The 22218-nt window shown below is 39.3% G+C and overlaps 1 protein-coding gene across 1 annotated transcript in view; it reads right to left on the minus strand.

The window, feature by feature from the left end:
• The window catches only part of CFAP43 (cilia and flagella associated protein 43), a 98714-nt gene that overhangs the window by 65978 nt on the left and 10518 nt on the right, over nt 1–22218 (minus strand). Inside the window, exons 4-9 of the mRNA XM_029244562.1 lie at nt 19750–19917; nt 16494–16644; nt 11895–12054; nt 8471–8538; nt 6761–6892; nt 2293–2409 (exon numbers count right to left, since the gene is read on the minus strand). Of these exons, the coding sequence (XP_029100395.1) occupies nt 2293–2409; nt 6761–6892; nt 8471–8538; nt 11895–12054; nt 16494–16644; nt 19750–19917 (796 nt within the window). The remainder of the gene's footprint in view (nt 1–2292; nt 2410–6760; nt 6893–8470; nt 8539–11894; nt 12055–16493; nt 16645–19749; nt 19918–22218) is intronic.

Genomic DNA, 22218 nt, shown 5'->3' on the forward strand with positions numbered 1-22218 from the left:
TATACCATTTATAATTGTCCCATGTTCTTGGATATTCTGTTCTTTCTTTTTCATTCTTTTTTCTTTTTGCATTTCAGTGTTGAAGGTTCTACTGACATTTCTGTAAGCTTATTGATTCTTTCCTTTGCAAAATTCAGTCTATTGATGAGCCCACCAAAGGCATTCTTCATTTCTGTTACACTGCTTTTTATTTCTAATATTTCTTTTTTCTTTCTTAGAGTTTCCACATCTCTGCTCATATTATCCAGTCATTCTTTCATGTTGTCCACTGTTTCCATAAGAATCCCTAGTATATTAATCATAGTTTGTTTTAAATTTCTGGCCTGGTAATTACAACGTGTCTGTCATATCTGAGTCTAGTTCTGACGCTTGCTCTATCTCTTCTGTTGTTGTCTTTTAGTATGCCTTATAATTTTTGTTCAAAGCTGGACATGACGTACTGGGTAAAAGAATATGAATTAAATAGACTGTAGTGTGAGGTTTTATGTTTATCTGGCTAGGAGTTAGACTGTGTTTACTGATTGCTGTAGCTGAATGTGTCAGAAACTAAAATTTCCTCTGGTGTCCTTGTTTTGGTCTGAGATATGCAGTTTCTCCAGTTGTAATCCACCTGGGTACTGGCTCCAGTGGTGGTTTCTACTTCTGGGCATCTGCTCCAGTAAGCTGTAATTCTTTGCATCTGCCTGTCTGTCTCTATAATTTTGGGGGGAGTGGTTTTCCCTATGACCTCAATTATCTGATGGGTCTAAGAGGAATTGTTGATTTTAAATTTATTCAGCTTTTTTCTTTTTAAGATATATTAATTAATTTATTTAATTTATTTATTTTTGGCTGCATTGGGTCTTTGTTGCTGTGCATGGGCTTTCCCTAGTTGCAGCAAGTGGGGGCTACTCTTCATTGTGGTGTGCGGGCTTCTCATTGCGGTGGCTTCTCTTGTTGCAGAGCATGGGCTCTAGGCACACGGGCTTCAGTAGTCGTGGCTCATGGGCTCGAGAGTGCAGGCTCAGTAGCTGTGGTGCACGGGCTTAGCTGCTCCGTGGCATGTGGGGTCTTCCCGGACCAGGGCTTGAACCCGTGTCCCCTGCATTGGCAGGTGGATTCTTAACCACTGCACCACCAGGGAAGCTCAATTCAGCTTTTTCTTGTTGTGAGGTTCTTTACATGCTGGACTGGAAACCCAAAGTTCATATTCATTTTTACAGATAAATTTTACTCTTTCACAGGATCAAGACTGAAAGCAGCTTAAAGTAACTGCAATGTGATACAATTTAAATTCTGTTTCTTGAATACTAGGGAGTGGGTAACATGATACTATGGATCAAGTATCTAAATCCTAAACATGAAAATCTTGTATTAAACTTTTTTATTGAGTTGAAACAACCCTAAAAACAGACATAACTCTTGTCAGAGAACATCTGGAAGAAAAATCACATAATCAGAATCTGAAGATTGGAAGGAACCTTAAGTGTTACCTATTCCATAGTCTATGTATTTTTTTATTTGCTAGAACTCCCAAAATCTTAATGGATTTGTTGATGAATTATATGAAAACTGAAATATGTTTCTTGAGATCAACTAAAAGTAAGCAGTTAAACACCAGAAAAAAATTTTCTTTTCTGCATGTAGAGGGAAATTTTTTTTTTTTCCGAAGTAGACTGAATACATGTTTTGTGCATGGCAACTATTTCATTTTCATTTTCAGATCGGGCTGCATCACTCTGAGAGAGTAAACACTAATAGTTTAATAAGTGTTGACAACTCATTAGCAATGAATGTGTTTAACGATCTGGCTTGGAAAGCTTGGATGGTGAATACAAACAGGATGGCTCCTACAGGGAACTCTGCTCAATATCATGTAGCAACCTAAGTGGGAAAAGAATTTGAAAAAGAATAGATACATGTATATGTATAACTGAATCACTTTACTGTACACCTGAAACTATCACAACATTGTTAACTACACTCTAGTATAAAACAAAAAGTTTAAAAAATAAAAACAAACAAACAAACAGGATGGCTCCTAAGATTTTAATTGCTTTGGTCATGTTCAGAGACTTAATATTATGAAGTCACAATATGATGATGTCATTCTAACTGGGGAGTAGATTTGATGATGGAAGTGGTTGGCATTTCTACCACATCTTCAAGAGTACGCTTGGGGGACTTCCCTGGTGGTCCAGTGGTTAAGACTTCGTGCTCCCAATCCCAATGCAGGGATTTACAACAGATTGCACATGAACTTCCAAAATCTTACCCTTAAATCCTACTGTGAAGCAATACCATATTCCTTACCATGCAGTATTCATTTCCAGGTGTGATAAAGTCTGTTGCCTGAAATTTCCCATCACAAGCCGCTAGGAGTTTTTCAAAGGTTGGCTCCTCATCAAAAGTGTAAATATAAATAGATCCCTGTAAATATACCAAAAAAGAAAAAAATAATGCAATTGTGTGTTCAGTTCAACAAATAGTTATTAAATGCTTACTGTGAACAAGGCACTGTGTGAGAAAAGGTAGTGGGAAAGTAGAGATAAACTCAGTAAGGCCCTGACCTTGAGGAGCTTAAAATATAAATGTTTATTGATTCATTCATTCATTCCTCAATTAAAATAATCAATAAATAGGACTTTCTTCTTTTCTCCATTTCCAAGCATTTTTTTAAGATTACAATACATATCAAAGCACTTTTTCCTGACTTTAAAAATAATGTCTACTTATGCAGAAAATTTGGAAAATGTAGAAAACCAGAAAAGTTGTTAAGATGAACTAACTTCTACCACATACTAGACCATGGTGGGCACTAACAAAAACTTTTAAATGTACATTTGTGAAAATTGTAGCGGTGTGGCTGAAGCTGTTACTTATGACGTGTTTATCATACTCAGGTTCCAAATTCACCTCTCCAAAAAATCTATCCTGTACATTATGCATCCCTGCCAAGTAACTGTAATATGGTATGTTTATTTAACTAGCAATAAGAAGTCTGCTTTCAACTGATCACAAGTTCTTCAAGTTTACTTAGGTTAAACATGAATATTTTCGTTCCTGTTTATCTAAAAAATACAACTCTGTAAAGTCTAAAATTTGGTAGGTATTTACTGATTTTACCTTTCATTAATTTACCTTTCATTAATTCCTTCAACAAATATTGAGTGGATACACTGTGCCAGACACAGCTCTGGATGCTGGGGCTGCATCAGAGGACAAAACAGACAAAAGTTCCCTGCCCTTATGGAGCTTACATTCTACTGGGGACTTCGGCCAATGAATAAGATATCTAAATAATATATATTGTAAGTTAAAGAGCAATAATTATAAGAAGAAAAAAATAAAGCAGGGAAAGAGGATATGACATGGCAAATAAGAGGGTGAAATTCTAAACTGAGTGTCCAAGAAAGGCTTTACAGAGAAGGTGTGTTTAGAGAAAAGCCTTGAAGGAAATGAGGAAGGGATTCATGTGGATTCTGTGGGAAACGCATTCCAGACAGAAGGAACAGCCAGTGCAAACACTCTGAGGGAGGAGCATGCCTGGTGCGTGTAAGCAAGCCGCATGATGACCAGCATGACTGAAGCAGGGTGAATAAGAAGAAGAGTCGTGGGAGATAAGGCCAGTGTGGGGAGTGGAGTCCACATCATGAAGGGCCTTGTAATGCATAGTGAAGATTTTGGCTTTTACTCAGAATAACATGGGGAATCACTGGAGGGCTCTGAGTAGTAGAGAGAGATGCTTTGCTCACTTTGGCTGCTATGTTGAGTACACATAGTCTATTCTATCATGTACTGAGAAAAGTATATTAAAATCTCCTATTGAGATCATGATTTTGTTTTTCCTTGTCATTTTGTCATGTTTTGCTTTATATATTTTGAGGCTATTTTATTTGGCACATATATATTTTAAAAGTTTATGTATTCCTAGTGAATTTAACCTTTTACTATTCTAAAATAAGCCCATTTATTCTTAGTAATGAACTTTGCCTATAAGTCTTTTTTGCCTAATATTAATATATCTCCAAAGGCTTTCTTTTGGTTAATGTTTGCATGATATATCTTTTCCCATTTTCTAAATTTACTTTCAATTTTTAATTTATTTTCAATGTTACTGTATTTCTTAAAATTTACTTTCAATCTTATGCTTTAGATATGTCACTTGAAAACAGTGCAGAGTTAGGTTTGGATTCCTTTTTGTTGTTGTTGTTGTTGTTGTTGTTGTTGTTGTTGTTGCAGTACACGGGCCTCTCACTGTTGTGGCCTCTCCCATTGCGGAGCACAGGCTCTGGACGCGCAGGCTCAGTGGCCATGGCTCATGGGCCCAGCCGCTCCGCAGCATGTTGGATCCTCCCAGACCAGGGCACGAACCCGTGTCCCCTGCATCGGCAGGCAGACTCCCAACCACTGTGCCACCAGGGAAGCCCTGGATTCTTTTTTAATCAAATATGGTAATCTTTGCCTTTTAACTAGACCAACTATTCTGTTTTGCTTTAATTGTAATTACTAGTATATCTGAGATTAAACATTACATTTTAATTTATGCTTTCTACTTTCTCATGTGTTTTGTGTTTCTTTTTCTCTCTTTTCTTACCTTGTTTTGCGTTGTTTTTTTTTTTTTAACATTTCACTTCCCCCCTCTATGATGTGGAAATTTCATCTGATGTTTCAGTTCTTTTATGGTTACCTTAGCAGTCAGAACATGCATACTTAGCTTATAAATATCAGAAGTTACTTAAAACATTTACTCTCTTCCCAGGAAATAAAATAAACTTGAAATACATTATTCCATTTACTCCTTTCCCTCCATCTTACATTATTGTTGTCTGGAATTTTAATTCAATGTTATTTTTAAACCCAACTTTGAATTATTTGTGCTGTTTTATACAGTCAGTGTTCACTTACATTTCTCTACACATTTACTACTGCTCTTCATTCTTTTTGCATCCCAGTCCTTCCACCTGGGGTCATTTTCCTTCTGCCTGAAGTACATTCTTTAGAATTTTCTCTAGTGATGATGTGCTAACAAACTCTCAATTCTGGAGTATCTAGAAAGTCTTTTTTTACCCCTGTACTGAAAATTATTTTCCCTGAGTATAGAATTCCGGGTGGTAATAACCTTATTTCACTAAATCAGGGGTCAGCAAACTTTTTCTATAAAAGGACAGCTAGTAAATATACTAGGCTTTGCAGGCCATGTGGTCTCTCACAACTACTTAATTCTACCATTGTAGTGTGAAAGCAGTCATAGATAATACATAAACAAGTGGGTCTGACTGTGTTCCAGTAAAACTTTATTTACAAAAATAAGCAGCAGGCTGGTTTTGGCCCATGGGTCTACAGTTTCCTGACCCCTGCACTACATGGAAGATCTCATTCCACTGTTTCTTACTTACATTATTGCCAGAGTAGTCAGCTGTTAGTGTAACTGAAAGTCCTTTGAAATAATCTGTTTTTTTCTCTGACTGCCTTTAAGATTTTCTCTTTGTCTTTGGTTTTCAAAAATTTCACTTTGTTAAGTCTAAGTGTGTATATTTTTCCTGCCTGGGATTCACTGGGCCTCTTGAAGCTGTAAATTCATGTATTTAATCAGTTCTGGAAAATATCTCTTTAAATATTACCTCTGTCTCACTCTCTCTCCTCTTTGGGATTCCAATCAAATACATGTTAGATCTTTTCACTGTATCATTCATTTCTCTTACCCTCCCTTCTGTATTTCCCATACTTTTGTCACTTGGGTTCATTCTGGACAACTTCTTCTGATCTATCTTCCATTCATTGATTCTCCAGTCTTCTGTCAGACATATTCATTTAATTTTTTCTTTGTTAGTATATTTTTATTTTTTAGAACTTCTATTTGTGTCTTTATCCCTTCTGTTATGTTACTTTTTTATTGTTTCCTGTTCTCCATAGATATTTTAAATTTGTCATTTATTAAAACATCGTTAGCACAGTTTAACTTCTGGTAATTACAGAAACTTAACTCTTTCCATATTTAAATTTAAATTTCTTTTAGGCAGAAAATCATTGAACTTTACTTGTAATTCATCTAAAATCATTGCCTAACAATATAAACTAATATATCCTGACCTAGGAGTCTTCCCAACAGTATAATTCAGGTGGGCATTTGATTTTAACCTGTATTTATTTCCCTCCCTTCTTCTCTTACAGAACCTGTGTCTTCCTTAGAGAACCACCCATGACCCCAGTCTCAGTTCATGTTTGGGTGGATTGACTCTACCCAGGGTCCAAGGGTAGACATGTGACTTAGGCCTGGTCAATGAGAGTTTAGAATTCCTCTGGACATAATACTTGACCCAGGGGTAAACAGGTGACCCAAGTTAGTACAATGAGTCTAGATTCCAGGACATTTTTTTCCAACTGGTATTTTCTACCGGGTCACCAAGAGGATAAAAATACAAAATTGGAGTTGCAGAAGGCTCTCTTGACACCACAGGGGCGAGTCTGCATAGAAAAGGAGGAAGCAGAGAGGAAACAGAGCCAAGATATGGCAGAAAAACAAGGCATGCAGCCTCATGGGAGCTCCTGGATTTATATCAATTCCTTGCTTGCTTTCAGTTATACACACAAAAACAAACAAACAAACATCCTTCTGTTATTTAGGTCTTTTAAACTGGGTATTTTTTCATTTGCAAGCTAAAGAGTCCTGACTAGTAGTGTATCATTATGCAACACACTCTGCCCTTCATTCCTGTCATACAATGATGATAATAATAATATCTTAAATTTCATGTCAAGAAACCACCATCTAGCATACCTTGTCTGTCTGAATCAGCAACATTCTGTAACTGGGAGAAAACATCAAATGTTCCACAGGCCCTTCAACCTCAAGAAAATCCTCTACTTTGTAATTTGTATCTTTAATAAGAAAAGAATACACAAAGCCATCCTAGAGACCAAAAACAATGAGATAAATGAAGAAAATTAGTCTTGATCAATGCATAGTATTCAATATACTTTCCTCATCAAACAAGCTAAGAATTACTGATTACCATCTACTATCCATTTTTTGGAATCATCATCTATGTTTACATTATCTAGAATGCCGTGGCTTCTTACCTTTATTTAGCCAACTTTTAACCATGTTTCCTGGTCAATGTTCAATTTTATCTCTTTTGTGACACATTTTTCAATTACCTAAAATTTTACTGATCTCTCCTTTCTTTGAACTTCTTTAGCATTTATCTTCTTACCACATTCTTCATTATATAGGAGGTGGGGCAGATGAGGCAGAGTTTATCGTGTGGCTGGTATCCAGAAGTCTCCTTACTTCAAAGACCTTAGCCTTAATGTATGTATAATCATCATTATGTGCATTTCCTAAATCTCTAAATGACTCAAAGGTAGGGAGTGTGCTGTTTATTTCCTTTGTATTTTCTTTTCTAGTTTTTCACACAGTGCTAGAAACAGGGCAAGTATCCAGTAAAAAAGCGTTGGTTAAATGTTGATCAGTTAGTTGTAAACAGCTTTAGGTTAATTTAACTACTCTCAAGAAAAACGGCTGGGTTCAGACTTAAGACCTGAGGGGAGAAATGTGCAAGGTGCTTTCTCCATGCCCATCATCCTTCTCCATCCCTCACCAGAGCAGATGCTCCAACCTCTCCTTTAAACTAGGTTAAAAAAACACACCAAGGGTGGCCTTGAGAAGGACAAATGCAGACTAAATGTAGGAGGAAGTAGTCCGTTGCAAGGTTGGGGAGAGGAGATTACAAGCTACATGTAGGTTAATGAGCTCCAGATTGTTTCTTGTTGGTGGAGCTACATCTCTCATTCTGACATCATTGCCTAGCTGCCCTTAGGTTCCTGGAGATGTGATCTGTGGCAAAAGAAGACACAAAGCTAACAGTGTTCTGGGACGGCTACCAGTAGACCTGAGATTTTAGTGTAGGTCAGCTCCAAACCTTAGCATTGATTACAACCACATGGAAATGTAACTTGGTCTGGCCTCTTTTCATACTTACTGAGGCTATATGCCCTAATAAACGAGAGCAAGAACTTTGGAGTTTGCCAAACCTGGGTTCAAGTCCCAGCTTCTCCACTTACTGGCTGGTGAACTCTCTAAGACTTGACTCCTTCATGTGTGTGTGTGTGTGTGTGTGTGTGTGTTTGGGGGGTTGGATTTTTTAATCCTGTTTTTGCTTATTTGCAGTAAGATAGACATATAATAGATCATTATACTGTTATCTCTAATTTTGTATATATTTGAAATTCTTCATAATAAAAAGTTTTACAATAAACATCTCCCCAAACAGAATTTTAATAACCTGACAGAACTTGACATCCCAAATCATGGCTCATCATAGAAAATAGAAGCAAATGGAAATTGTATATTTTCTTTTCTTTCTATTTGAAATAAATTTTTAACCATTTTTAAATTGAAGTATAGTTAATCTACAATGTTGTGTTAGCTTCAGATGTTTGTATATTTTCTTGAAAGCAATTGATTTTGAAGAAAAAAATACATTACAATTCCAGAAGCAAGCACGCCTCCCTTCTGATATGCCATGGTGACTGGACTGACAAGATTTCTTCCAACTTTGGAAAAGAAAAACAAGGTAAAACAGGTGACACATAATTAAAAGTGCTGTACAGAGTAATTAATCTCACTTGCTTTCCTAGGACTATTCATTTCTTTGTAATTCTTCTTTCCACAAATCAACTTCCTATCAGGATATGTGCTATGGTTCTCAAACAATGAAGAATAAAAGCTGCTTTGCAATGACTACTGATGTAAATCACACAAGTTTTTTTCTTTTAATGTTCTGTATCATCAGATCTATGGAAGTAACATTGTGGAATTATATAGTTAATATATTTTCTTTTTTAGGAAAGCAAGTATCAGAAATTTTAAGGGGTCAGAAAGAAAAAAGACAAAAACTATATTATATTAAGCTGTATACTTAAGATTTGTACATTTTATGGTATATAAATTTATACCTCAGTAAATAAAACACAGTGGACTTAAAAAAGTAAAAAGAAAAAGTGATCTATAAGAACTTTGTTATTAATAAAATATTGTCCTGGGGAAAGTAACAAAAAGCATATTACCTTTTATGTAGATAAACCGCAAGAACTATAAGATCAAAGGCTCAGAGACATGTATCAGACTTTTACTTACTGAACACTACATGCTTGGCATTTTGCCAGATGCTAAGACACATACTGTCCTTTCCTCAAAGACTATTCACCCCAGCAGTCTCTTCTTTCCAATCCAACTGCCACCAGAGTCCAGGTTGCTATGACTCCTGGCCTAGTCTAGGTGCCTGCTACTTATAGCCACCTGCTTCTAGGACTGTGCTTCCCTGAACTATGGATAATTAATCTCCCCAAGCACAATTCCAATTGGGGCACATCCCCATTCAGGAGTTGATGTCAGTCCACTGTCAGCTGAATTAAGTATAAATGCCTTAGTCAGACATTCAAGGTCAGATATGGTATCAGATAGATGTCCCTTTGTTCCCCACTATTCCTGCATAACACTCGATGCTCCAGACAAACTGGACCACTTCCCTTTCTCAGCCTTCCCCATGTTTTCTTGTTTATGCAGATACCATTGCCCCAACTTCCACCTACACTCATCTCTGTCTGTGAACCCATCCTTTAAGGGCTATTTTAAATGCCACCTACAAAATGACTTAACTTGGCAGTTTTCCCTCATCTGAATTCCCATAGCACTTTATGAAGTTCTCCTCACATCTTAATTTTCCTGGCTGCAATTATTTGTCAACTTGTCTTATTCTCTTTAATAAAATATAAATCAGCACGTTGAATGTGCTGATTATGAGATTATATATTTGCCACCTATGTCAACTTGGAGGCACCTTGCTTAGTGTCCTCCTCCACATTGTAGAAGCTAGATAAATATTTATTTGAAAGTATTTATAATATATCGTGAAAATAATAAAAAACAGTGTACAGAAAGGAAATAGTGAACAATATAAGACTACATACAGGGACTTCCTTGGTGGTCTATTGGTTAAGACTCTGCGCTTCCACTGCAGGGGGCGCAGGTTCGATCCCTGGTCAGGGAACTAAGATCCAGCATGCCGCGAAGTGTGGCCAAAAAAAAAAAAGACTACATACAACTAAGTCCTAAATTGTGTAAAACATTACAAGTGTGATAGGGATTTGGAAATGCGAAACATTGTTTGGTAATTCACTTTACAAACACACAGAAGTGCCAATTTACTCCCTAGCAATCTCTGGAATTAAACTATAGAGCCAAAGTTTGAGTAAGTCACAGTTCCTAACTTCAAAGAGTTGGTGACTAGTGGCAAAGACAGACAGGTACATGGGGCGTTGTAACAGCACAGGATGAGGCTCTAACAAAGAAGTGAGTCTGATGGAACCCCAAATGGGGCACCTGATTTTGCCTGTAGGTTGGGGTGAGGACAGAGGAAGGCTCCAGAATGGATAATTTTGCCAGGTAGACAAGGAAGAGAAGGGCATCCTAGACAAAGGTAACTACCAATGCCAGCAGGCAGAATTTAGAGAGAGCACAGGAATGATGAGAACTTCTAAAAGGATCAAGTGGGAGAGCTGAAACTGGAAAGATAGGCCAGAAAAGAGGCTTAGTTTTTAGAGAGCTGAGGGATGGCATTGTGGACATGAGATCAGAGGGTGGACTGGGCCTGGAGAGTACAGGTGACAGTAAAGGGAAGAGAGATGGGGACTGGGGTAGGAAAGTTGAACCTAATGGCTTCACTTTCTCAGTGGAGTGAGTCAGGGAACAGGAGAGGGAGCAGATAAGGGACATGCAGCTGGGAAAACTTGCTGTAGGACGTGGTGTTTGAGCTGGGAACTGGAGGATTCAGAGAGTAAGGTGGCAAGGGAATGAGCTGGGTGGTGTGTCTGTAAAATGATGGGAAGAAATGACTGGCTAGATCAGGAAACTCATACTGGGGAGTAGCAGGAAATAATATTATTAAAATAATAATATTTTTATTTTAATAATATTATTAAAACAATATTAATGGTGCAGGTAAGATCAGATTAGAGAAGGCATGAAATCAAGGCAAAGTAGTCCTTGAGTTATATGTTGAAAATGGTCTTCAAGTTTGGCAGGGATGAGATGCCTGATTTGGGTCAGCTGCGGATTAAGGTCAATGAAGTCAGCCCTAAGGTTGCTGCAGAAATCAAGGTGTGAAATAATAAGAGGAATTGGAGTGGAGCGTGCATTGGTCAGGTTGGAGAACTTGCCCTGGTGAGAATCCCTTCTCAAAGTGTCTACACGTAGCCCCCCACAAGGTGACATTGGCTTCTCTGACTCAGGCCCAACTCTGGCCACAGCTGATGGGACCAGGAATGGACACCAGATCCAAGGAGAATAGGTCAGATTCTCTCAGAAATTCTAACCAAGCAACAAAAAGTAATTTTCAAGATGGCAGTTGGTCTTAAAAGAAGGTCTTGTGGAGAAAGGGTCATTGTAGAAGGCACATTAGCTGATTAAACACAACAGGCATATATGTATGGGAAAGGATATAGCATAGTAGCTATGAACTTGGACTCTGAAGTCATTGTCTGGGTTCACGTGTCAGCTCCATAATTTACTAGTTATGTGAATTTGGGCATGTTTCTTAACCTCTTAATGCGTCCATTTCCTCATCTATATCATGAAGATAAAAATGTATTTCCTTACAAATTTGTTTTAAGGATTATGTGACATATACATATAGAGTGATAGCAGAAAGTCTAGAGCATAGAGCACTCAATAAACATTAGTTAGCTACAAGAAACATCCAGAGGACTCGGTAATGAACTAGAGGATAAAGAAGGAGGAATCAAAGATGTCTCTAGAAAGAGAAAAATAGGGAACAAAACATCCATTGTCAAGTGCAAAACCATCACCAATGGCTACACTTCTGGGAAGATAAAGCAAAGCAGTTTCTTACCCCTTGGTGGTCCGTCTTCTATCTTATTAAGCACAGTTACCTTCAAGTTTTCTCCACTAATCATTAAAAGATGACCCTCTTCACAGCCAACATATAGGTCACTTGTTGGAGTCCAGCAGTGCATAGTCGGGTGAAGCAAAGTATATAGATCGTCTTTAGGCTTCAAGGAAAGGTTTAAAACTTTGTGTTAAGACAACAGTCATGGCTTAAGAGCCAGAGAAATACTCAGCAAAAACAATTTCCAAGACAAAACAGGTGAACATGCGGTGGCTTCTCTGGTTGTGGAGCACGGGCTCTACGCACGCTGGCTTAGTAGTTGTGGCGCACAGGATTAGTTGCTCCGCAGCATGTGGGATCTTCCTGGGCCAGGGCTCGAACCCGTGTCCCCTGCATTGGCAGGCGGATTCTTAACCACTGCACCACCAGGGAAGTCCCACAAAAGTCTTGAGTAATAACTTCTACACTGTTTCTTGGTGGACTTTTTGATATCTTGCATCTAAGAAAGTCATTGTTTAGCTAAAATCACACCATTTGAGGAAGATTTTGGTCAACCTTTCCCCTCCTGGTTCTGCAGGGGGGCATGAATGTGATTTTCCTTGAGTGGCTATGGAGAGGCTGGCCTCGATCCTCTGCTTGGTTAACTGTCACGGGAAATAAGAGGACACTTTATCTGCCTCTGGTAGCCTCTCTAGTTCATGAAACATCCTACTTGACTTTGATTCCATGGAAAACTCAGAGAGAAATGCACAAATCTTTGGGATGTGCCTAGAAGAAATGTTGGTTTTGGGAACTAAAAATAATATGGACCAAGGGTCTATGGCAAATTTTTCCTGTAAAGGACCAGGTAGAGAATAGGCTTTGCAGACCACATAGGTCTCTGTCACATATCCCTTTTTTTTTTTTTAATCACTTAAAAATGTAAAAAACAGGGGCTTCCCTGGTGGCACAGTGGTTGAGAGTCTGCCTGCTAAGGCAGGGGACACGGGTTCGAGCCCTGGTCTGGGAGGATCCCACATGCCGCGGAGCAACTAGGCCCGTGAGCCACAACTACTGAGCCTGCACGTCTGGAGCCTGTGCTCTGCAACAAGACAGGCCGCGATAGTGAGATGCCCGAGCACCGCGATGAAGAGTGGCCCCTGCTTGCCACAACTAGGGAAAGCCCTCGCACAGAAACGAAGATCCAACACGGCAAAAATAAATAAATAAATAAATAAACTCCTACCCCCAACATCTTCTTGAAAAAAAAAAAAAAAAGAAAAAAGAAAATATAGTAGGCTATAGTAGAAGAGTGTTTAACTATTACAAGAGAATCTATGAGAAAGCAATTTGTTCTTCTTGGTAGAGTGAAGGAAGTGGACAGAGAGAGAATTATCATTTGGGATGGACCTGGAAATATGACTAAGGCAGAAATCATACATAGAAGCACTCCACGTGATAATTTTTTAAAGGATACATTGTCTTTAATTGTATGATTGGCCTATTTCATGCCCTCATAGCCTTGGATTGTTAGAAAATAAATACTTGAGTAACAATTTCGCCACCCAGTGGGCAGGAAAAGAAAGGGGACAAAATCACTCAAAAGGATTAAACTGTTGCTGATTAATGACATTTTTGTGGTGTCTAAACTGAGATTTGACTCAGAGGGAAAAGAGTTACTCACTGACTATCATTATTTAATCATCATTATTTAAAAGTTGCCTGGGTTGTCTTGATGACCTTAGACTATAAATCACAAAAAGACAGACTCTTACCTCGTATGGCAATGGGCTCAAAAATCTTTAAAAAACCACACATATCTGGTTCTCACAATACCAGTGAATCTGTATGTATGCCATAGAAGGTGAGAATTAAAACTTGGAATTTTCTTGCCTTGGTATATTAAGCTAGTATTGTGTGTGGCTTTTCTTACTTTAAGATAAACCTGGGCTTGTCTTCCTATTACTTTCTTTCATCAGTAAATATGTTCTGTGCTATTTAAAAATGAATGTAATATTATGTGGTGCAAGCAGAAACAATAATTTTCAATCCTGGAACCTGAGAATTTTAAAAGAAAAGGTGCCAATAGTGTTTAAAAGTATTTGTTGGTAACACCACCTCCTTGTTCAGTCCTCTGGAATCAAACATTTTGATCACTCGAGGACAAAATATAAAAAACTCAAGCCCAACTTAATATTGCTTTAGAAATTGTAAGCATCTGAATATGTGTCAGAATAGTTGAGTTTTAAAAGGAATTTCTGTTTAGTAACTTCTGCTTTAAAAAAAAAAAAAGTAGATGGAAAAAGAAAACTGGACCCTTGAGATTAAATTCACTATCTTGGATCCAATTTCTGCCCAGATAACACCTGCCTTTGATTTCCCCCATGCTACTAATGGATACCATTTCTAATGCCCCAAATAAGTTGTGTAACGTGATGCGGGCCTATTTAAAGTCCTATTTAATGTGTCTTTCTAGTGTTAGCTATAAGAGAAATAGGGGAGTATTTAACATTTGTAATTTTATAAAAATCCACATTTGTCAATTTTTAAGACCCTTTTTAAGGGTCAATTTTTAAGACCCTTAAATAGGTCAAGTCATTACTGGTTTCTTTGCCATTGGTACTGGGTCACAAGAAATTTCATTCACAGGAAGAAATAGAATCAAGACATTTGAGATCTAAGTTTAGTTATGCTTTCACTCATTGTTTTTAGCAATTTTTCTCACCTTATTTGTCTATAAAATGAAAGAAGTAAATACTGGGAAAGTTGATTTCTAATTTAAATGTAAAGTAAATGGCTTTAATAATATTCCCTGTATGATTTATAGATGTCATACTTTAATATCAAATTTGTTTTCAGAAAAAGGTTAAAATGAACTGAGTTACAAAAGTCCTAGGAAATAAAGATGTCTGTTTATTATGAGCATTTTAAAAAATGGTAACTCCACATTTAATTATTTAAAGGTGGCATTTCATAGCATTTTTCAAATAACAAGAACAATTGCTTGAATTTTAAATGTTTTATGTAGGAACCATCAAGTTGGCACAAAGGGTGAATGATGTGGGCTCCCACAGAAATTTGTTGCACACACACACACACACACACACACACATTTGAGATGGTTGAAAATGTGGGTTCTTTGGCATCAAAAACTAAGCATAGAAACATTGTTTCAAGTTGTAAACCTTGATGGCTGATGTGTTTGTTTTTACTTTGCTGCCCCACTGTGGCTGAATGTGGTTGCATTTCCAAGCATAGGACCTGTACTATTAAAAGGAATTAGTTATTTTCTGTAATTTAAAAAAGTGAGTAATTATCATCCTTTAGAGGAAATACTAAGAGCATACAACCTTTTCCCTTGCTGGCCAGAGATTTTTTGATTAATTATCACATGGAACTATTTTAAACATCTATAGCTTAATTCTCTGCAGTGTTCAGAAACACTGGGGAAACTCTACTTCTGTTCTCCTGGGCTTGGAGCTTTCACACAAGCATTCACATAACGCAGGTTCCAGAGGCTCAGCAGAATCCAGCCTCTTACCTTCATCCCAAAGGCCCTGCATGTGTCACTCTCTACTCCCTGCCTCGCTCTTGACCATCACTGCACCTCATTCCCCCTCACTTACTCTGCTCCAGACACAGGGCTCTTTTCTCAGCTCCTCAAACATACTGAGTTCTTTTCTTCCCCCAGGGCCTTGGCAGGCGCAGTTCTCCCTGCCTGAACACTCTTTACCCTGCTTATAGTAGGAGGAGCGCCTCCTTGTCCTTCAGTCATCTCCCCAGAGGCCTTCCTTGAGCAGCATGTTAATCTCTCTCTCACCTCCACGCCCACCTCTCATTTATCCTGTTGTAATAACTGTCACGTTTCACAACGATTTGCTGTATCTCTTTACTTCTGGTGTTGGTGGTGCTGCCGCTTTGTCTCCCTGGTAGAACGGAAGCTCCGAGAAGCAGGGTTATTATGCCTGGTTGGTCGCCATACGACCCTGCTGCCCGAAACAGTGCCTGCTACCTACAAGGAGCTTGATAAGTATCTGCTGAATGAAAAAAACTGAGTAACTGTTGGCAAACAGTTACTTATGAAGCTTTCTTCCACCGTTCTCCACTGCCTCATTTTCTCCTAGATTTGCTCCTGCTTCTGTGACTGTCCCCCCTCAGGCTCCTCTTCTTCCTCCTGTCTCTTGGCTGACTCCTTCCTCTCCGGCTCTCTTCCCTGACACCCTCTCTCTCCTTTTCCTCACCCCCTATCCCCTGCCCCCCGCCACGCTCCCACCATCCTCTCTGGCGGAATGACTCTGACCACACACTGTGTCTCCAGCCCTGCCTTCTCCTCCCTGACACTAGGTCCAAGTTGCCAGCTTCCACCTGGCATCTCCACCTGGATGCTGCCCAGCACTCCAAAGTCAGTATGTCCAAAACTGAAATCACATCTGGGCCCCCTGTTTCAGTTAGCAAGGCCATCATCTTCCGAGTCACCCAAACTCAAAACTCCAGAGCCTTCATCTCTCGTGGCCTCCAGGGCTAGTCTGAAATAAAAACCAGGAAGATCCTCTCTATCCTGCATGTCTCATGGGATGGTCATGAACGCAAATAGGCAAACACGGAGAGGGGCCAGGTCATTACCCTGAAAGTTTCTGCCTCTTCACCCACTAGTCCGGCAACGGCTGACACAGGGAGCACAGGTCCATAGACAGGATCTTTGGGCAATGATTGGGGAAAAATGACATCTGTTTCATTACAAAATGACCCATCTTCCAAAGGCAGTTTTACTGACCTGTGGAAAAAAGAGACATCAGAATAATCAGATTAACAGAAACAAGTCACTGATGGAACTGCTGCATATCAGTGGTAAGCAGAATGGGAGGTGTTACAACTCATTAAAAAAACCTAGCAAAAACCAGATGAAACCAAATAGTAGATTTAAAAATATATATCATAAAAGTACAAGTAATACACAGTCATAAATTAAGTATATAGGGATTTTTCAAAAAGTTAATATGTAAAGCAGGAATTGTAAATTTGAACACTGACAGAGGTTAAGCAGGTGGTGTGTGGCCAGGTAGGACTGTGGCAGATGGGAAAGTGTTTTCCCTCCTGTGAGACAGTGGAAAATATGTATATAGGTCTCTTCCTAGTTTCCTGGCACAGAGGTCCTGAAACCCTTGTAAGTCCCCAAGTGATAAGAGCATTTGGAGCATCTTCTGTGCTACTGAGGCGATTCTAGGTGGGCTCCTGGGTGGCTCCGGAACGGGTGCTGGTCACCAGAAAGACCAAGCCATGACTAGAAGCTTGGAAGTTTCAGCCCCAACTCCCATCCTCCAGAGAGAGCAGAGGAGCTGGAAATGCAGCAAATAATTGATCGTGTGACATGAGGAAGCCTCCATAAAATCACAATGGTAGGGAGTCTGCAGAGTCCCAGGAGTCACCAGGTTGGTGAACACATACACTTGGGAGGGTGATGCAGCCCAACTCCATGGGACAGAAATTCCTTCATTCAAGACCCTCCAAGACCTCGCCCTACGTGTCTCATCATTTAGCTGCTCATTTGTATCCTTTATCGTATCCTTTAATAAACTAGTAAATGTAAGTAAGTGTTGTTGCCCTGAGTTCTGTGAGCTGCTCTTGCAAATTAATGGAACCCAAGGAGGGAGTCATTGAAACCTCTAATCTATAGCCACTTAGTCAGAAGTACAGGTAACAACCTGGGCTGCAGCTAGCGTCTGAAGTGGAAAGGGGAGGACAGTCTTGTAGGACTGAACCCTTAGCCTGTGGAATCTGACTCTGTCTCTGGGTAGATAGCGTAAGAATTGAGTTGAATGGTAAGACACCCAGCTGGTATCAAGGAGACTTGCTTAGTGCCGGGACAAACCTCCTCCACAAATGTCAGAATTGAAGTGTTCACTGTGAGTAGTAAAGGAGACTCATGGGGAAGAAAAACACAGTAGGGAAGAACTAGGCTTTTCCCTACATAGAAAAAGAAAATCTGAGTTTTTTTCTCTATACACACCCCCTAAAGCTGGCAGGCACCACTCAGTTCCAACCAAGAGGGTTTGCTGACTTGTGAGAACTTTGGTTCCAAAATTTCAAGAGAAAATCATAATCTGTATATTTATGAGAAATTTCTCAAATTTTAAATATTGGCAACACACATGGACCAAAAAAAACATAAATGTAGGTTGTATTCAGCTACCTTTACAACCTCTAGTATCAAGAATTTATTTTCAGATTTGCCAAATATTTACTTTTAAACCACAACATGGCTATAAAAGTGAGTTTAGAGAATTCATGGCTTTATGTGTTAAACTCAAAATGTTTTTGGTTATGTTTTATGAATGATGAATAATTTTGAAAAATGATCACGCAAAAACAGTACTTACTACTCAAATGCAAGACTTAACTAAGTATTTTCAAATCCTGCTTGTTTTCTGATCCAGGACAATCCACTCACTTTGCCTCCCACTTTATTTGCCTATAGAAAAATCACAACTCAACATTCAGAGCTAAAGAAGCATATTCAAGGGAAGCAAAAGGAGAGAAAGATGTGATAAATTACTTGCCTGCCGTGGTGAGGATCTGATAGAGACATTACCCACTTTATAAAAAGGTACAGTGTTGTCAACTCTGCCTTGAGACAGATTTGGCTATTCAATGGGTTCTTGTAAAAATGAAATTGAGACATAAAGAATACTGAGGAGAAAGAAGTGCCTCTCTTAGGGTTTTCCATTCGAAAACTTCATTTACTAACTTTACATTGCTCTTTAAGAAGGCAGTTTTTCAAAAACTGCAATTTCAAGGATGTGTATGTCCAACGTTTCCTTAGTCTTTGACTTTGGGGAGTATGATGAGAATGGTCAGCTCAGGGGCACCCTGAGTCTTTGAATTCTTTTCAACAAAGGTACCATTATTATCAGCTATCACCAGGACATTGGTCATAGAAGTTCTCTTTGACCCAGTTCTATTTAAACAGGCAATTCCATGACTTCACTACATGCAACTACCCTTTTGTTTACAGATAATGTGGCTGAAGGTATAATCTACACACTCCCCATATCTAAAAATTTCTTATTTTTGAGATTTCAGTTGGGCATCAAAGTAATAGGAGCAAAAAGTGATAACATGACCTTTTTATTAAAAAATAATAATAATAATATATATATATATACACATACAATAGGAATGTTTTGAAATAGTAAGAGCAAATACAATTTTGATTTAAACCATGTGGGAAAAGCTTGATATTTAAAAGAAACTCAGTGGGAAATCAAAGCACAGAGAATCCTTTCGAAATGCAAACAACCACTCCAAGGAAATTATATTGATATATGTAGAAAGAATGTTTTAAGTTAAGATGCACGTATATACAGATGAACCCATTTGCAAGGCAGAAATAAAGACACAGATTCAGAGAACAAACGTATGGACACCAAAGGGGGAAAGCAGGGGTGGGTGGGGTGATGGTGGTGGGATGAATTGGGAGATTGGGATTGACAGATACACACTAATATGTATAAAACAGATAACTAATAAGAACCTGCTTAAAATAAATAAATAAATAAATAAGGAAGGGGAAAAAAAAGAACCTTCTGTATAGCTCAGGGAACTCTACTCAATACTCTGTAATAACCTATATGGGAATAGAATCCAAAAAAGAGTGGACATATGTATATATATAACTGATTCACTTTGCTGTACAGCAGAAACTAACGCAACATTGTAAATCAACTATACTCCAATTAAACTTAATTTAAAAGTATTTAAAAAACAAACAAAAAAAAAGGATGCACGTACAAGGCCACTTAATTCACCAGACTGATCCAATCACGTTACATGAATGCAAACAAAAATCCCCACTTTGCTGTGTTGCAATGAAGTCTCTTACTTTGCTTCAAGATAATGCTCCTGGTTACTTCTTTCGATTGTCCACACAGTCACTGCACTTGGACTTGACAAGCACAACTGGTGCCAGTTCATGGGGTTAAAAGTCATCTGGCTCACATCTATACCGGGTTGCGATTTCTTGCACAAAATGACACCCGATTCCCAGTTCCTGAGAGGAAAATTGAGTTTGGTGAAAAATAATTTGTTTGAACTTCATATCTTGAGAACATTTATCTAATTATCTGAAAACAATTTACATAAATTGAGAATTTATGATATAACTTATTAATCTATGATCTTAATATCAAATTTATAAATAATTATGCTTATCATTATAGTGTGCCCTCCTAGGGAAGCAAAATAACTATTTTAAAATATTACTCTTCAATATGCTACTAAGGCTGTTTTATCTCCTTATCAAATTTGGATTTGACCCATTCAAATCTAGAAAATGGAATATATCATCACATTTGCTGAAAAGTAAGTGTAGGTACCTAAATCTCTTCGTACACATGAGTACTCCTCATAGATCGAGACGTGCTGTACACACTGATGCCAGTAGACCATTTACTGAGCTTTTAAAATCATAGTACTAGTACCTTGAAACAGACTAAATCATTTACCTGTTTGAGAGAATATCGTGAATGCCTATCACGAGCAAGTTCCTTTGCTAGATGACATACACAGAAAAAAAATTAATGTTGAGCTGTCTGACTCCTGAATGGAGCCAGAACTCCATTCAGGGCTGTGGTTTGCGAATTGGAACTAATAGGTGTGGAGCTCGGCTTGTCTATCAGCTCCCTCCTGCTTCCACCTCTTTCCATCCCCGTCACAAAGGTCCCATCCATCAATATCAACCATTCTCTTGCTGGTACCACTGGTTCCCTGGATTTTTTGACTTTCTGCCTCAGATGCCTGGGAAAACCCATCAACCCTGGATGGATACAACTGAAAGCCTGGGCAGTTGAGAGAAAAGAAGAAAGATCACAGGACTAAGTGCGTCAGTGACATTATAAATTCATGGTTACCACCCCCAGGGACCCTCTATACCACCTCCAGTCCTGCTATGTTTCTCTGGTTGGTTTTCTCTCCTGTTCTCTAAAGTGCTGATTTTTTAATACTCTCCACTTTCCTGAAGCCTCAAACTCCTCCACCTCTTTCTTACTCTCAGTAAATGATTTCCACAAAGAAAACAGAGGCCATCAGCTGAGAATTCCTCCAAATTTCTGCTAGCGAGTGTAGTGACCTGCCAGGATCTGTATCATTCTTTCCCTCTCCTCTTCTGTTACAATGAAGGCATATCCTTCCTCCTGCCTAAGGCCAATTTCACCACCTGTGCTCTGGACCCTACAGGTCCTGACTTCTTAGGAACATTAGTTTATCCATTGTTCCTTCTCTTCTGCATCTTCAGACTCTCCCTCTCTCCTGACTCCTCCCTGTCAGCACTTAAATTAAGCGCTCATCTGTACTATCTTAAAAAAAAAAAAAAAAGCCCTCCCTCAGTCTCACCCTTCCACGTCTCTCTCCCTCCCTTCGAGCCAGACTTCCCTAGCGAGTTGTTCTAAACTCACCGCCTCCTCTTTCTCACGCCCACTCTCTCCTCACTCCAGGAAATCTGCATCCCATCACCACCATTCCATCGACAAAGCTGTGTGTCTCCAAGATCCACTGACATCCGCCTTCATCTCAAACCCAGCAGGCACTTCTCAGTCCTTGTCTAACTTCACTTCTGCAGAATTGGACTCCGCTCACCACAACTACCTTCTGGGATGACTCTTGGACTCTCTGTCACACGGCTCTTATGGGACACCCCATACCTGTTGGCCTCGCACTGTCTCTGGGACCTGGACCACCTCTTCTGCCTAGCTGACTCGGTGGCTGTCCAGCAGTGTAGGCTTCAACTAACTTCACGGGCACACCTCATGCCCGCTCCACACGCACAGGGCCATCCCAGGTTGCAATAAATCTGAAAGCGTGGCGGAGTTAATACCCTGGGCTGGGAAACTTTGATTGATAGGGTAACGGGAGTAGGTGGGTAAGTTCCCATATCTTCCTCTCCCTTCCCCAGCCCCCTGTGTCATAGCCCAGGGACTGTCCATGTTCACAGGAGTCCATTACGGCCTCTCAGAAGACCACCTGCGGGACAGAGCAGCCAAGTGGTACCCAGTAAAGTAATGCGCATTCACATTGGCTCCTTCCCCTTCCCTGCCCCCTTTTCCAGCTTGCCTCCCACCTGGAACTTTACTCCCTCCTAAAGAAGTCGCTGGTGAGCTTCCGCCTCAGGCTCTGCTTTCTCTGGAATCCAGGCTGAGGCATATTTTGGAACCTCCATGCCTCTGTCCCTCTTTGCTCCGTGACTGCTCCTTCTGAGTGTCCTGTGAGATCCCTCTGCCTCTTTCAATCCCTTTTATTGGTCTTCCTCTAGGTTCTGTCTGAGGTTCCTCTGTAGGTGCTCTAATCCACTTTTCGC

Source organism: Monodon monoceros, unplaced genomic scaffold (assembly GCF_005190385.1).
Source record: "Monodon monoceros isolate NGI ecotype Baffin Bay Population unplaced genomic scaffold, NGI_Narwhal_1 Super_Scaffold_4, whole genome shotgun sequence".
In the NCBI taxonomy this organism is placed as follows: domain Eukaryota; kingdom Metazoa; phylum Chordata; class Mammalia; order Artiodactyla; family Monodontidae; genus Monodon; species Monodon monoceros.